The sequence below is a fragment of the Falco rusticolus genome, chromosome 2 (assembly GCF_015220075.1).
Source record: "Falco rusticolus isolate bFalRus1 chromosome 2, bFalRus1.pri, whole genome shotgun sequence".
Lineage (NCBI taxonomy): Eukaryota > Metazoa > Chordata > Aves > Falconiformes > Falconidae > Falco > Falco rusticolus.
Window position 1 is genome coordinate 90,903,428 of NC_051188.1, and position 12,519 is coordinate 90,915,946.

Consider the following 12,519-nt stretch of genomic DNA (forward strand, 5'->3'; position numbering starts at 1 on the left):
GATGATTTAAGCTTGAAACTTGAATTGGCAACGTGCTTAGAAATTCTGTATAGATTAGTTTGTGATTCTGGTGTTACACTGGGAGTCTTGATTGCAGTTGAGTGTCTGCTGCCTTGTATGCTGTGTATTGATTGCATCTCCAATCTCTTAGGAAATTGTATCACATGGATCACTTCTTGGGAGGCACATTGAAACAAATGAATGCTTTCTTTCCACTAAACAAAAGGAGTGTCTTTGCTGGAAGTTACAGTAGTCCTCTTTACCCTAAGGCAAGATCTAGGACATATTGTCACAGTCCTTCCCAGGCTGGTAGTACGATTGTTTAGCCAATCTTGAAAGAATAAGGAATCTGTCATTGTGTATGTTCAGTTCCTATCTTGATTGGTCTGCAATGAGAGATCCTGGAAGATCTGGTTCTCTGTAATGGCTGGGTGGAGTTTAATGGTACTTTTGTCCTTTTGGTGTTTACATACTCACTTGAAAATGAAGCATAAAGTTCAGTACTGCAGGGAAGATAGAAAGATTTTGAATAGCCTTTAAAATATGGTCACTTCTTAAAGTTTACGAGAAGAGAGGGTAGTAGTGAATTTCTGAAGCTTGTGGGACATGCGCTTCTTTTTAAAATGTGTTAGCCATGGATTGTGTTTTCTTGTTTCTGAAATAGTGTTCAGTTTGGTAAGGTGTGTCTTATGGATAATAAATGGGAAAGTATTTTGGTCACAGTACTACTACTTTTTGAAAAATAATATTTGAGTACTGGCATTGGAGCATCGTATTTAACTTAGACTAGTATGATCTTTGAGTAGACGAAGGGCCTGAAGTTAATTGACGCTATGCAGTCCTCCGAGATACGCCTTTAGGATCTAAGAGGCAGTGCTAACTTCACATTTGAAAGTTCAGGGAACAAATATTCTACCTTGGGGTACTTTGGGGTTGAGGTTTTTTATTTTACTATCCCTTGCAACGCTTGTTACAACCTCATGCCTTGTCAGATGGAAAGATTCATTGTGGAGCAAATGCTCTCATGGTAAACAGGAGACTTTTGAGATTTTAAAAAATAAATTCAAGAGGTTTTCTCCAGAAGTAAGTGACTTCTGTGTTTTGCAGATAATTGTTTAGTTAGCTTATGGTGCGGCTTAATGAGCAGGAAGTCAATGTTTCCAGAGTCACTTTGAAATGTAGTAGATGGCTTGTCTGATGTCCACCTGTAGTGGTAGACGTCAGAAGTATGCTGTATGTTCTCCTCTGAGATAGTACTGTTTTAGCCATGAACTAATAATAATAATGAAAAAAAAATCAGTCATGGCAAGTGGTAATACATTATTGACTTGTTAGTGTGATTGGGTGGTGGTGATGGGGCACTGGGCCAAGCATGTGGGTGCACACTATGTCTCCAGGTTTCTTACATGCCTTAAAGCTTACTATTTTTTTCACCCCTTTCAATTTTAGTTGGTCAGGTAAAAGATTTACTTATATGATTTGAGCACTGGGAGTGTCAAAAAGGCTGTACTTGGCCAGTCCAGACTAGTTTTCTGTCTTCATGAGTGTCTGTGAGCAAATACTTAGAGAAGATACCAGAGCATATATAGAGTGACATTGACCTGGGCATATTCTTACAGTTTCAAGTGACTGGTTGTTCATTAATTTTGGAGCTGTTGATGGATCTGTTTTTGTACCCATTTATATTTCTGGCCTTTACAGAGTCTTGTGGTAATTCAGAGCTGTAGGCATGGGTATGTGGTCCAAATTCCAACTCCTAACCAGTTACCTGATAATTTCAGTCTGCTTTAATCCTTGTATTTGCTAAATAATGAATAATCACTCCATTCCTATTTACCAGGCACGTTACTGGTGAGTTTGTATATCCTTTCATCACTTGTTTTCCAAGATTCTAGTCTCTTTCTGCAAAGAAGAGCAAGAAGGGTGGATTCCACTGATACTTTTCTCATTCTCCCATAGCTTTTATGAGAAGGGATGCCTAGAGCTACTTCCAGGATTCAGGAGCAGTACTTTCTGTCATAGTGCATCCGCTGTATACTTAAATGTGTGTCTAGGTATTAGGTTACTAAGTCTAAAAGTGAAAAGTGGTCTTTTATACATGATTTTGTCTGGATGAAGTGTGTGATGTACAGCAGTTAAGACTTGATGGAGCAGTTAAAGCTTAACAGGTCTGTAACCATGTAAAAGTATCAGTATGTGTTACAAATCTGAAGCTCAATATGAAGTTCAGAATATAACTTATTGCAAAACCACCTTTCTTAGTAAACTTGATTTTTAGGCTGGCTGGCTGTCCCCTCTCCCTTTCATCTATAGCATTCAAAACATACTAACAGTTACAGCACTTCTTTCAGTTGTTGCAGCGTGCATGTCAGGTCATTAATATTTAAAAAGTGAGTAGGCAGCTTCACAAAATGGAGAGAAAAAGGGAGCAACGGTCAACTAATTAAATCTTTATAAAGAAAATAAGCTTTATCCTAAGATCAACAATTAGAAAAAAAGGTACTAGCCTTAAAATGGGAATTGAAGATAAAAGTAATTCAACGTAAAAATATGCGTTATTCCAACCTTGAAGTATCTAACAATACACTTGTTAAAAACCACTATCCCTGTTGCAATTTGTAGTGCAGTTCTGTTATCAGGCTAGTAAATTGTACTATTTTTACAGCCTCAAGAAACTCATATAAACATATGAGAGAAGATGACAAGGTCTAGATCGAGATCACCACGATGGAAACAAAGGTAAATATTTCTTTATAACTTGAGTTCTGAAATGTAGCTCTATATAAGGATTTACAATTAGGACTTATAACTTGTGTAAAAGAAAGTTACATCCAGAACTGTAACTTGTAAAATGTATTTTACAATTTATATAATTTAATATAATTAATATGATATAAATATTTATTAAATATTTTCTAAACTGAACATCTGCTGCAATTTTTTTCCCAACTAGCAGTTCTGATGTTATGATTTATTTTTTTTTAAAGCTGGAGGTGTTAAGTTTTTGCTGTCTGCCAAGAACTGTGTTTAACTTGCATGTTTTGAGACTTGGAACTCCTTAAGCACAAAGTCCAAGCACCAAACTTAGTTAAGGGTATTTTTACTCAAGCACCACTTGGTGCACGTTGGTGCATGTCATGTCTGTAACTCACTCCTGTTTTGCCTCTTGGTCATCAGGGGGAGGCAGATCAACTATTTAAAAAAACCCGAAAACCTACTTAGTTCGCATACCTCAGGCTTTTCGAGCCTTTGGGGCTCATTTACAAATTGATATTCAGCACAGTTAGATATGCCTTCCAGCATAACACAAACTGAAAACACAGGATTTGGCACCCTTGTTTTTGGACACTAGCCTATTAGCATGTGTCATCGATGATTGTCACCAGAATAGCATCCGGGTTACTTTATGTTGTTAGTTACCTGCCTGATTTTCAGGACTTGAAATGCAAATTCGAGGTGTTAAGCCTAGGAGGCTGGAATACAGTTTTAGCTTTCAAGAGCTTGAAATACTTTTCTGCTGGGTTTGGGTTGTTCTTCTAAACAGACTAATAAAGTTGTGATGACCAAGACCATGCAAGTTTGTTGGATAACACAGTAAAATATGTGTGGTCTTACTGATTTGTTTTTAAAAAGGGAAATCTCATCTACTTCCATACTAGATGGATAGTTGTGAACATGTTCTTTGGGTGAAGGGCAGGGAGGAATGTCCCAGTGCTCTCTGAAATGCAAGCCTCAACCAGAACAACGTGGGGTGGCAGCAGCAGTATGGGTGCTACTGGAGGTTACCATTATAGTTTTGCGAAGATCTGTGCTTCAGAGTTTGAACTCACTTGCAGAAAAGGAGCAAATAGTTATGCCAAATTGTATGTTTGTAATATGTGTACAAAGGAGGTGACTCCCTTGAATTGCAACTTGCTTTTTGATGTTTGTATTAGTGTATTGAGAGTGTACAGTGAATACTTGAATGCAAGCAGAACTGTTATATCTGGGATTACTTTCTGGTTCTTACTGGTGCCCTGTGCTGCTTTTTCTTTAAGGAGATTTTGGCTAGAAACTCTCAACAGGTTGCATCACTCAGTTTTGCATTTTTACCTATAGGTACAAAAATGAAAGCAATTGAGTGGATCTTAGCAATTGAATATTTTCAAGCTGCAATAAGTGTGGAAATGCATGTGGATACATGTATGTACGTGTACACACAGTTACATAAAAAATCTTTCTCACAGTTTTCTGCAGGAAAAAGCCTACCTGTGTGACATTTTAAATAGGATATTTTATAATGTTTTCAGTCAGCTTTGTGAGTTGTTTTAGCATGCAGAAAAACTGAAAAAGTTTGGTGGGGTTTTTTTTTCCTTCATTTCTTTATATAGGCTTTTTTTTACTTCCCCATTTTTTTCTTGGCACTGAAAATGATAGGGAATGATTGAAGTGTGAAAATTTGTGTAACAGTTGTTTTTCACATAGTGGAAACTTCACATACGATGAATTTATTTTAGTTTTAAATGAAAAACTACAAAGAGAGAAAAATGATTGATTTACTACTATTTTGAGTGGGTATTTTTACTATGAAAACTTTAAATTGGGTAAAAGTAAGCTTGGTACTCCAGCCAGGCAAATGACACTTTGAATATCTTGTTTTAAATTTTTTTACTAGTTGACTAAAATTGTGTACTAAACTATACTTCCTTAGAGAATAGGTGTTCTTAGGAAGACGTTGATTCAATTTTATGGGGCTACTCAAAGTGGATTTTATTTTTGCCTTAGGTCCTTATCTCCAGCATTTAGGAGTCCAGAGCACCATAGGCAAAGGCATGCTCATGTTAATTATGACTGTGAATATAAAAGTTTTCGTAAGGACCCAAAGAAGCCTATGCCTTGGAGAACAGAAGATAAAAAATACGGACAAAGCAATTCCAGGTTTGCACCTCATGGAAATAACCACCAGAGAATATATGAACGTAGGTCACCTTCACCAAACCTGAAAAGAATTCCCATGGAAGATACTTACAGTCATAAGCCCTACAGAACACAATCTTCTGAAAGAACTGAAAGCAATAGGAGATGCCAGTTACCACCAAAATACTCGGAAATACCATATAAAGAGCATGATCGTCCGTTTTATCACCACAAAATGGAAGACAGATACATGTTTGAGCACTACAAAGCCACTGGAAATGAAAAAAGAATGAAAGCTTTTCATAGACCATTAGGGGCTTCATGTAAACTTGAAAGAAAATGGCATGACGATGACTTGAGGCACCAGAGGTTACATGAAGAGAAGTATGGTCAGTCACCCAGAAGAGTTTCTGATGAATTTACGGCAAGGAGCTCTTTACAGAAGAGGTATAGGAATAAATAATTAAAACCTGGGTATTGTGGTGTAAAGCCTCAAGTGAAAGTCTGTTTTCATTATAGTTGAAGATATCCACCTTGAAACACGTTGGCCACTTTGTAGTTTAATTATGGGCGACTGGTAGTAGTGAAGTATTTGTCTTTTAAGTAAATCATATTGATGGCTAGAGTATGAAAGGATAATATTTCCCTCTTAAGAGCCCCTGCACATCTGTACCTTGGCGTGAGGGATTATGGGTTAACTTGCCACGCATTCTGCTGTCCAACATTCTGCACATATAAGTTCTCACTTTCTTCTCTAGTGCAAGTGTAAATTGCTTTATGTCAACACAGGTATCCTGAAGATCACGATTACAGAGAATATGGGCACACGTCTAAAAGGGCTAAAGAAATGGAGAGGTATGACGGTGGAGAAGTAGCAAGAAATTCCAAGTGGAAGCAAGAACGTTCTTTTCCACCCTATCAAGAAAAGGAGCAAAGAAATCTGGGTGCCCAGTCCCACCGATCGGCTGAAAGGGAGTACTCGGAGGGTTCTGTCACAAAGATAGCCTATGAGTATGGTCACAAACGGCGCAGGCATCTGGATGGGGAAAAGCCTTTTTCAGATGATAGAGCTCAGAAGTATGTGAAGCAGGAAGACCAGAAATACAGTTCTTCTAAGGGTGCCCGGAATAGCAAAGAGTTAGATTACTGTAGCGGTGGAAGAGCGAGACGGACTGAAGAAGGGCATGTCGAAGTACCAGTTAAATATAGTTCAAAGAAGGGCTGCAATGCTTGTGTCAACTCTTCCAAAACAGATGCCGATTCGAGATCTTTTAAAAACAAACCAGAGGAAAGAGTAAGGAAAGAAGGGGAGTTCAGGAAAAAAGTAGAGTCCTCCGATAGCCAGCATGATTCAAGTCATACTGTTTCAGATATGAAAATGTCAGATGTCAACTGTAGGAGGGAACACCTCACAATCAAAGTGGATACAAAGAAAATGGTGAACAAGTACAGGTATTGGTTTCCCCTCACCACCTCCTCTTTCTTCCTGTCTCTTTACAGTATATCAATATTGGAGGAAGGCATGGTTTCTTTAAGAGGTAACCAGGACAAACTAAGGTTGTACCTTTTAAATTTTATTTTGTTTAAAATGTTAACTTGTTTAGACTGGAAATTTACATCCTACTTCTAATTAAACAAAGAAATAAATCCCCAGGTTCACTTGATGGAGTTGCAGTAGGAAGTGGAAAGAACAGTTATGCCTGATACAAACCTGTAGTTAAAAGTGGCTTATGATAAGTAAATGTGTTACTTGTATTTAAAAACAAACCTACCCCCCATCCCCCCAAAAGCAAAAAAGCCTAGCCCTGTGCTTTCTTCTGGAATATGATGGCATTTTTTTAGGGAGTCATCCCTTATTTCTTCTAAAGCGCAGATAACCTTTAAATTACATAGATCTCAGACATAATCAGATGTTCAAGATCTCAAGTTCAATAAAGCAATTGAAAAATGAGATATCCCTAGTTTGTTACTTATTGTTGTAACAAATGAAGTGGCAATCTGTTGAGGTGTCAGAACTGAAAAAGTAGAGTCTGCTTCTGTCTGTCTTCTTTGTAATACTTGTGGTTGCCTTCAGCATTCCCAAGACTGGCTGAATTGGAAAAAAGTGGTAATACTATGAAAATGTAGATGATGGATACATGATAGAGAGTAGTAAGCAGCTTGGTTTGTTGCCTTGCATTTGCAGGCCAGAATGTTGTATAATGGTAGTAATTCCTTCTGGAAGAGATTACCCCCCTTCCAAAATGATCAGCCTTCACTATTTTAATGGTATTTTGCCTCTTTTTCTCAAATAAAACAAATCAATTTTTTGCACTTTCCAGTATTTCAGAAACATAAAACAACGAGAGTTACAAAGAAAAGTTACTGTCTGCACATAGGGGGCTAATATTAAAGACTGAGGAAAGGGAAGTGGAGTAATGCTCCTGCTCTCATGGCTAGGGCAAGCATTTAAGTTCTTGAATGATAACATGAGGAAAATAATTACTGTTGCGTTTTGTTGCAAGCCCACAGGATGATTCCTGTATCTAGTAGCCTCTTGTGCTGTTTTTGAAAGTCATGCACAATAGACATGGTAATTATTTGCAGACTGAAGAGACTACTGCATTGGTTACAGCTGATTTCATGTGTGGAAGGTTTGCTTCTGCAGCCAAAAGTGCTAAATATTTTATTTTTTTGAAGATGAGAATGCTAATTTTATAGAAGCTGATGACTGGGAATATTTGTGCTGCCTACTTTAGGCTTTTAACAAACACCTGACTTGAAATGACTGCTGAGAAGAATACTTTCTTTATAAACCTGGGAAGCAGGTAGATAAATTATCTGCAATTGAGAGTGTTTGGATTCTCTCTTGCATGCGTTTATTTCCGGTTTACTGGGGGAATATAGGTAACTTCTGGCACCTGCTAGAGGCTATTTCTAATAGAATTTTTGTATGAAATTCTAGTCCTGTATGCTTCAAATACAGGATGGGCAGGCATATAATCACTTTAAAGAATGCACAGTAAATAGTCTTTTATTCTAAAAGCTTCTACGTGGGCTGTTTGAGTCCTCAATTTATCTTTCCAAATGACAAGCATTTTCCTTGCAACAAGAACAGCAGGATTTTTAAAGTGTTAGCTTCCTTGTCAAAATAATTCTTAAGCAGCACTGCAACCATTTGGGGCATAAACTTACTTAGAATGAGTAAAATTTGTCAAAAAGATGCTAAACACATTAAGTTCACACGTTGCCACTGTAAAGCTGTTTTACTAGGCTCAAGTGATGATTCAGTTCCCAAAGATGCGGTGAGTTTTCTACATCTCTCAACTTTTGAAAATTGTCTGGTAGCTCCTTATAAACAAAGACACATAATTGCCTTCCAGAAGTGTGTATAATAAAGAAGTGTATCAGGATCTTCATTTGCCTTTTTTTGATAATCTAGATTAATTAGGCTTACCATTCACCGATTTTGCATTATATACTTCACCATAACAAGGATTCCTGAGAGTTTAGTCATATTTCTTTGTATCTCATTACAGCTTTTCTTCCTTATCACCTTATGAGTTTTTTAATTAAAAAAAAGGAACAAAATTAATTTCAATTTTCATCACATTTATTCCTAAAATGAACTTCTTAAAACCCAACTCTTACTGTTTTGTTCTTATCTGTTTGAAATTTTTGGATATGGTGAATTCTTTTAATATGAGTATCTGCAACTTTTTATTCTAGGACTACTTCTAGTCATACTACAGAGAGACAGATGTCCCATGATCTGGTTGCTGTTGGGAGGAAAACTGAAAATTTTCATCCAGTCTTTGAGCACATGGAATCTGTAACACAAAATGTTGAGAACGACCCATCAAGAGAATTTACTCAGGAAATAATCACAATTATCCATCAAGTTAAAGGTGGCTATATTTGGGGTATATGTATGTGCTTATATATTTATAATTATTAAAACCAAATCTAATTAGTTAGATATGCTGTCCTTGTAAGTCTCAGGTATTTGCTTTTGGCTTCCTTCTGTATTGTTTAAGGAAAATGTAGGTTGAGGATTTAAATTACTTGGGTGGAGAATGATTGTAGGAAGGTCTCAGTCCATAATAGAGGCATGATTGTGGAGTGTTAAGGTCGAAAGGATTTTATGCTGGTACTTAAGACTAACTTGCTTGTTCAGAAAACAAGAGAAGAAAAAAAAGAGCTTTGCTTTAGTCACAACTTCTAGTTATAGAGTTCCTTTAATTTCTCAGATTAGTGTTTAGACCGCTGGATCATGTTCAGTGTTGAACTTTATTTATAGATTCTAGTTATTTGTCAGCTCTATCATGGTAGTACTCAAATACTTAAGATTAAGCTCAACAGAAAGTTAATAAGAAGGATGTCAAAGTTGGGCTGGCCTAATCTTTCATTTGTGAATGTTAAACTGCAAGTGAAGTAGTTTGACATTTAATCTCAGAAATGGTTTTGATGTCCTTAAGAGTTAATCTTTTAAAAAATACAATTTCCCACTGTGCATTTCAAATACTACAAATAAACATTCTTGTGTCGTAATATCTCTTCACAGCAAATTATTTTGCATCTTCTGACATAACTCTACATGAACGGTTCTCAAAAATTCAGGATAAACCAATTGCAAATATGAATGAAGTTAAAATATGTTTGGATCCAGAAATACACAGGTAGTTAATGTGCTTTTTGCCTTCCTTTATTTGTGTAAAGTCTACTGAACATTAACTACCTAAATGCAATCTAAATTGTTTTACTGACTCGAACCTGTCTGCCCTTAATCAGTGAAGAATTCTGTAGTTGGTCAATAATGCTTTTGCTGTTTACAGTGATGGCACTTTTTTTATGTAATTTTTTTTGGTATTCTAGGAGGATTGACGTGTCTCTAGCAGAACTTCAGAACAAACGAACTGTGCCATCTGAATCTCCTCAGGTATCTTGATTTTTTTTTTTGTAAACTTTTTCAGCAAACAGTAAGTTAAAATGATATAGGTGTAAACATTTTCTCCTTGCTATTGGTACGTCATTTGTAGATGCTTTGAAGGGAATTAGTAATCCTGCCTATTTTGAAAGAAATGTACCCTTGAGTGTATGTACAGATACACAGTGGTGCAAGGACAGCATGTGGACTGATGAGTAAAATGTGGACGTGTTCTCCAGCATAGCTGGAGTGTGGTTATTCCTGCTGCTTGAACCCCGATCTGGTTTTAAATAGTGTAAATACTAAGCAGGTGACTGATGTGTGGCTCTTACTTTCCCTCTGAAAGTAGAAAAAGCCTTACTGTTTCTTCTACTCTAATGTTAGAATGGCTTGACCTCCACGTAAGTCCTCAGAATGCTATTACATTCCATGCTTTCATCCAGGTATATAAGATTTTTCTGTCTTACTCTTCCAAGCTATGCTTACTGTGGTTTAGTTACCTCTTTTTCTATAGTACAGACATGTGGAGATTCAGTTATTTAAGAATAGTAGAACCTCTTAAGATTTACAGGAATTTATGTGAATATTTTTGCCTTAGCGAGCCCGTGCAGAAGTCTAGTGCTCTATTCACTGTTTGGAAACCTGTAAAAAGGCAGCTGGTGAAAGAAAGGGTAATTGTTCAGGACTGCTTTTTGTTGTTGTTTTGGACTTTGAATCCTTGGGTTGATATGAATCTGTCCTGTGTGCAGACAGTTGAAAGACATTAGCAAGGTTATATACAGGAAGCGACCCCTGAAGGGCAGAACCATGTCAGTGTTTGGTTATTACTAGCTAAGTTGACTTTAATCCTTCTTCTTAACTAGAACATTATCAGAGTGTCAGAAGATCCAAATGATCTACGGCATGATATAGAAAGGAGAAGAAAAGAGAGACTGAAGAATGAAGATGAGAGAGTGTTTCATGTAGATGGTGTAGCTCCAAGGTAATTAGCAAATAAGTCTTGTTGGCCCAAGTCTGTCGTTCTCCTATGTGTTCATTTTTGACCCTTCCACAGTTAAATTCGCATTTCTTGAGATTCTTTTCCATAGTTTGTCCTTGTAAGTTTCACTTGGACTGAAATCCAGCTGACACACACTGCAAACTACTCTGTAATGGAGTGTTATCTTAAAAAAGAGGTTAAGCTATAGTGGGGAAAAAATGAAAATCAAGCTCAAACTGTAGCACTGAATGGGTAGAGGGGAAGAAATGAATTTAAAGATGCGTAACTCCCTGATGTGCCACATAACAACGTTCTCTTGGTATTTTGTAGTTACATAAAACTATTCTAGAATGAATATGTTGTTGTGTTGCCCTGGCTATTCTGTATGTAGCGTCATGTAGAATATGAGCAATGAATTGGAATTCATTCTTTCTGATTCTTGGATAATTCTATGAAGAAAAGCTAGATTTTTGGATAGCTTTTTACTGCTATCAATTCCTCCAAGTCTGTTAAAGGTGTTTGCCCCAGAGCTGTTTGCTAACCTCGGTCATCCTGTTTCACTTTTGATGTTGTGAAGTTGGTTGCTTAGAGAGATGACTTGCTTTAGAAGAAATGTTGATTAAAGAATTGCCGAAGTGTAATGAAATGTATCTACACTGTAGTCATGATTTACACATAGCTCTTAATATGCTGCTGTTTGTTCATTTTAAATGCAGTCTATAATGGCAAATAGCAGCAATACACACCTATTTGGGAAAACTGACTTTTGAAGCTGCAGAAGAAGTATTTCTTGTATTAGGTGTTCTTTAAACAAAAAAAAATAAATTTCCCAAGTGGAGGAAAAAAAAAAAAACCAAACCAAAAAACATGAGGACTGTTGCATATAGCCTTTTATGTACCTGGGGCTATGTTTTTAGTGTACATTTGGCCTGACTTTTTTTGCCACTTCCGCAGTTAGCTTCTTTGCTTACCTTTTGTGTATGCTACTCAGTGGGAAGCACAAGTTCCTCTAGTAAGTGTGGCTATCCTGGAGTTTGATGTGAAGGAGGGGTTACACTGTCAGAGTAATACGGACAATGTAACATGAGCTGAGGGTAGTAATGGTGTGGTTGGTAGAATTTTCCTGAGATTGGAGGTTTTTAATAGCTCGGATATGAGATATTGGCAATGCCTATGAGCTAGTCCAGTGTGCCTCTATTTTTGCCTTAGTAGTTTGTTTTTCAGGTATGAAAACTCTCTCTGTATATTTTGTGAACTATGAATTTTGACTTCTGGTGTTTACTTTTCATGGTACATATTTAGAGGCTTATGGACACTTCTGTGGTAGCAATGTGCTCAGTTAAAAAAAAAAAAAGGCAAGCAAAAGCCCGAGTCCAGAACAGCCTGCTTCTGAGGATGAAACTGGAGCATCTGCCTATCTACCTGAGCTTCTGTCAGATTTGGAATTTCATGAAATGGAAAGCTCTGTACCACTTTAGTACAGTATAGAACTGCTGAAAGGCGTAAAGCGTTTCAGCCAGCGGAGGGCAGCAATGACCAGCCGTGGGGAAACCTGGTGTGCATAGCGAGCCTTTCAAGGCGGCAGAGTATCTGTTAATTGCTTATTGCCTAAAGTAATACAGTTTACCATATAATTCTGTGCAACTTGGGCTTAGACTAGTAATTTGTTGAACGTCCTAGGAAAAACAATTACTTAAAAACCTTCGCTTTGCACTTCTAAGTGACACAGATGCTAGAT

The 12,519-nt window shown here is 37.1% G+C and overlaps 1 protein-coding gene across 2 annotated transcripts in view; it reads left to right on the forward strand.

The window, feature by feature from the left end:
- Positions 1–12,519, forward strand: part of BCLAF3 (BCLAF1 and THRAP3 family member 3) — a 35,765-nt gene that overhangs the window by 5,611 nt on the left and 17,635 nt on the right. For both annotated transcript variants that reach the window (XR_005102618.1, XM_037377235.1), the window contains exons 2-8: positions 2,666–2,739; positions 4,765–5,343; positions 5,686–6,348; positions 8,605–8,783; positions 9,440–9,554; positions 9,751–9,814; positions 10,666–10,784. Coding sequence is in view for 1 of the 2 variants with exons in the window: in XM_037377235.1 (XP_037233132.1) it covers positions 2,699–2,739; positions 4,765–5,343; positions 5,686–6,348; positions 8,605–8,783; positions 9,440–9,554; positions 9,751–9,814; positions 10,666–10,784 (1,760 nt within the window). In the remaining variant the exon portion in view is untranslated. The remainder of the gene's footprint in view (positions 1–2,665; positions 2,740–4,764; positions 5,344–5,685; positions 6,349–8,604; positions 8,784–9,439; positions 9,555–9,750; positions 9,815–10,665; positions 10,785–12,519) is intronic.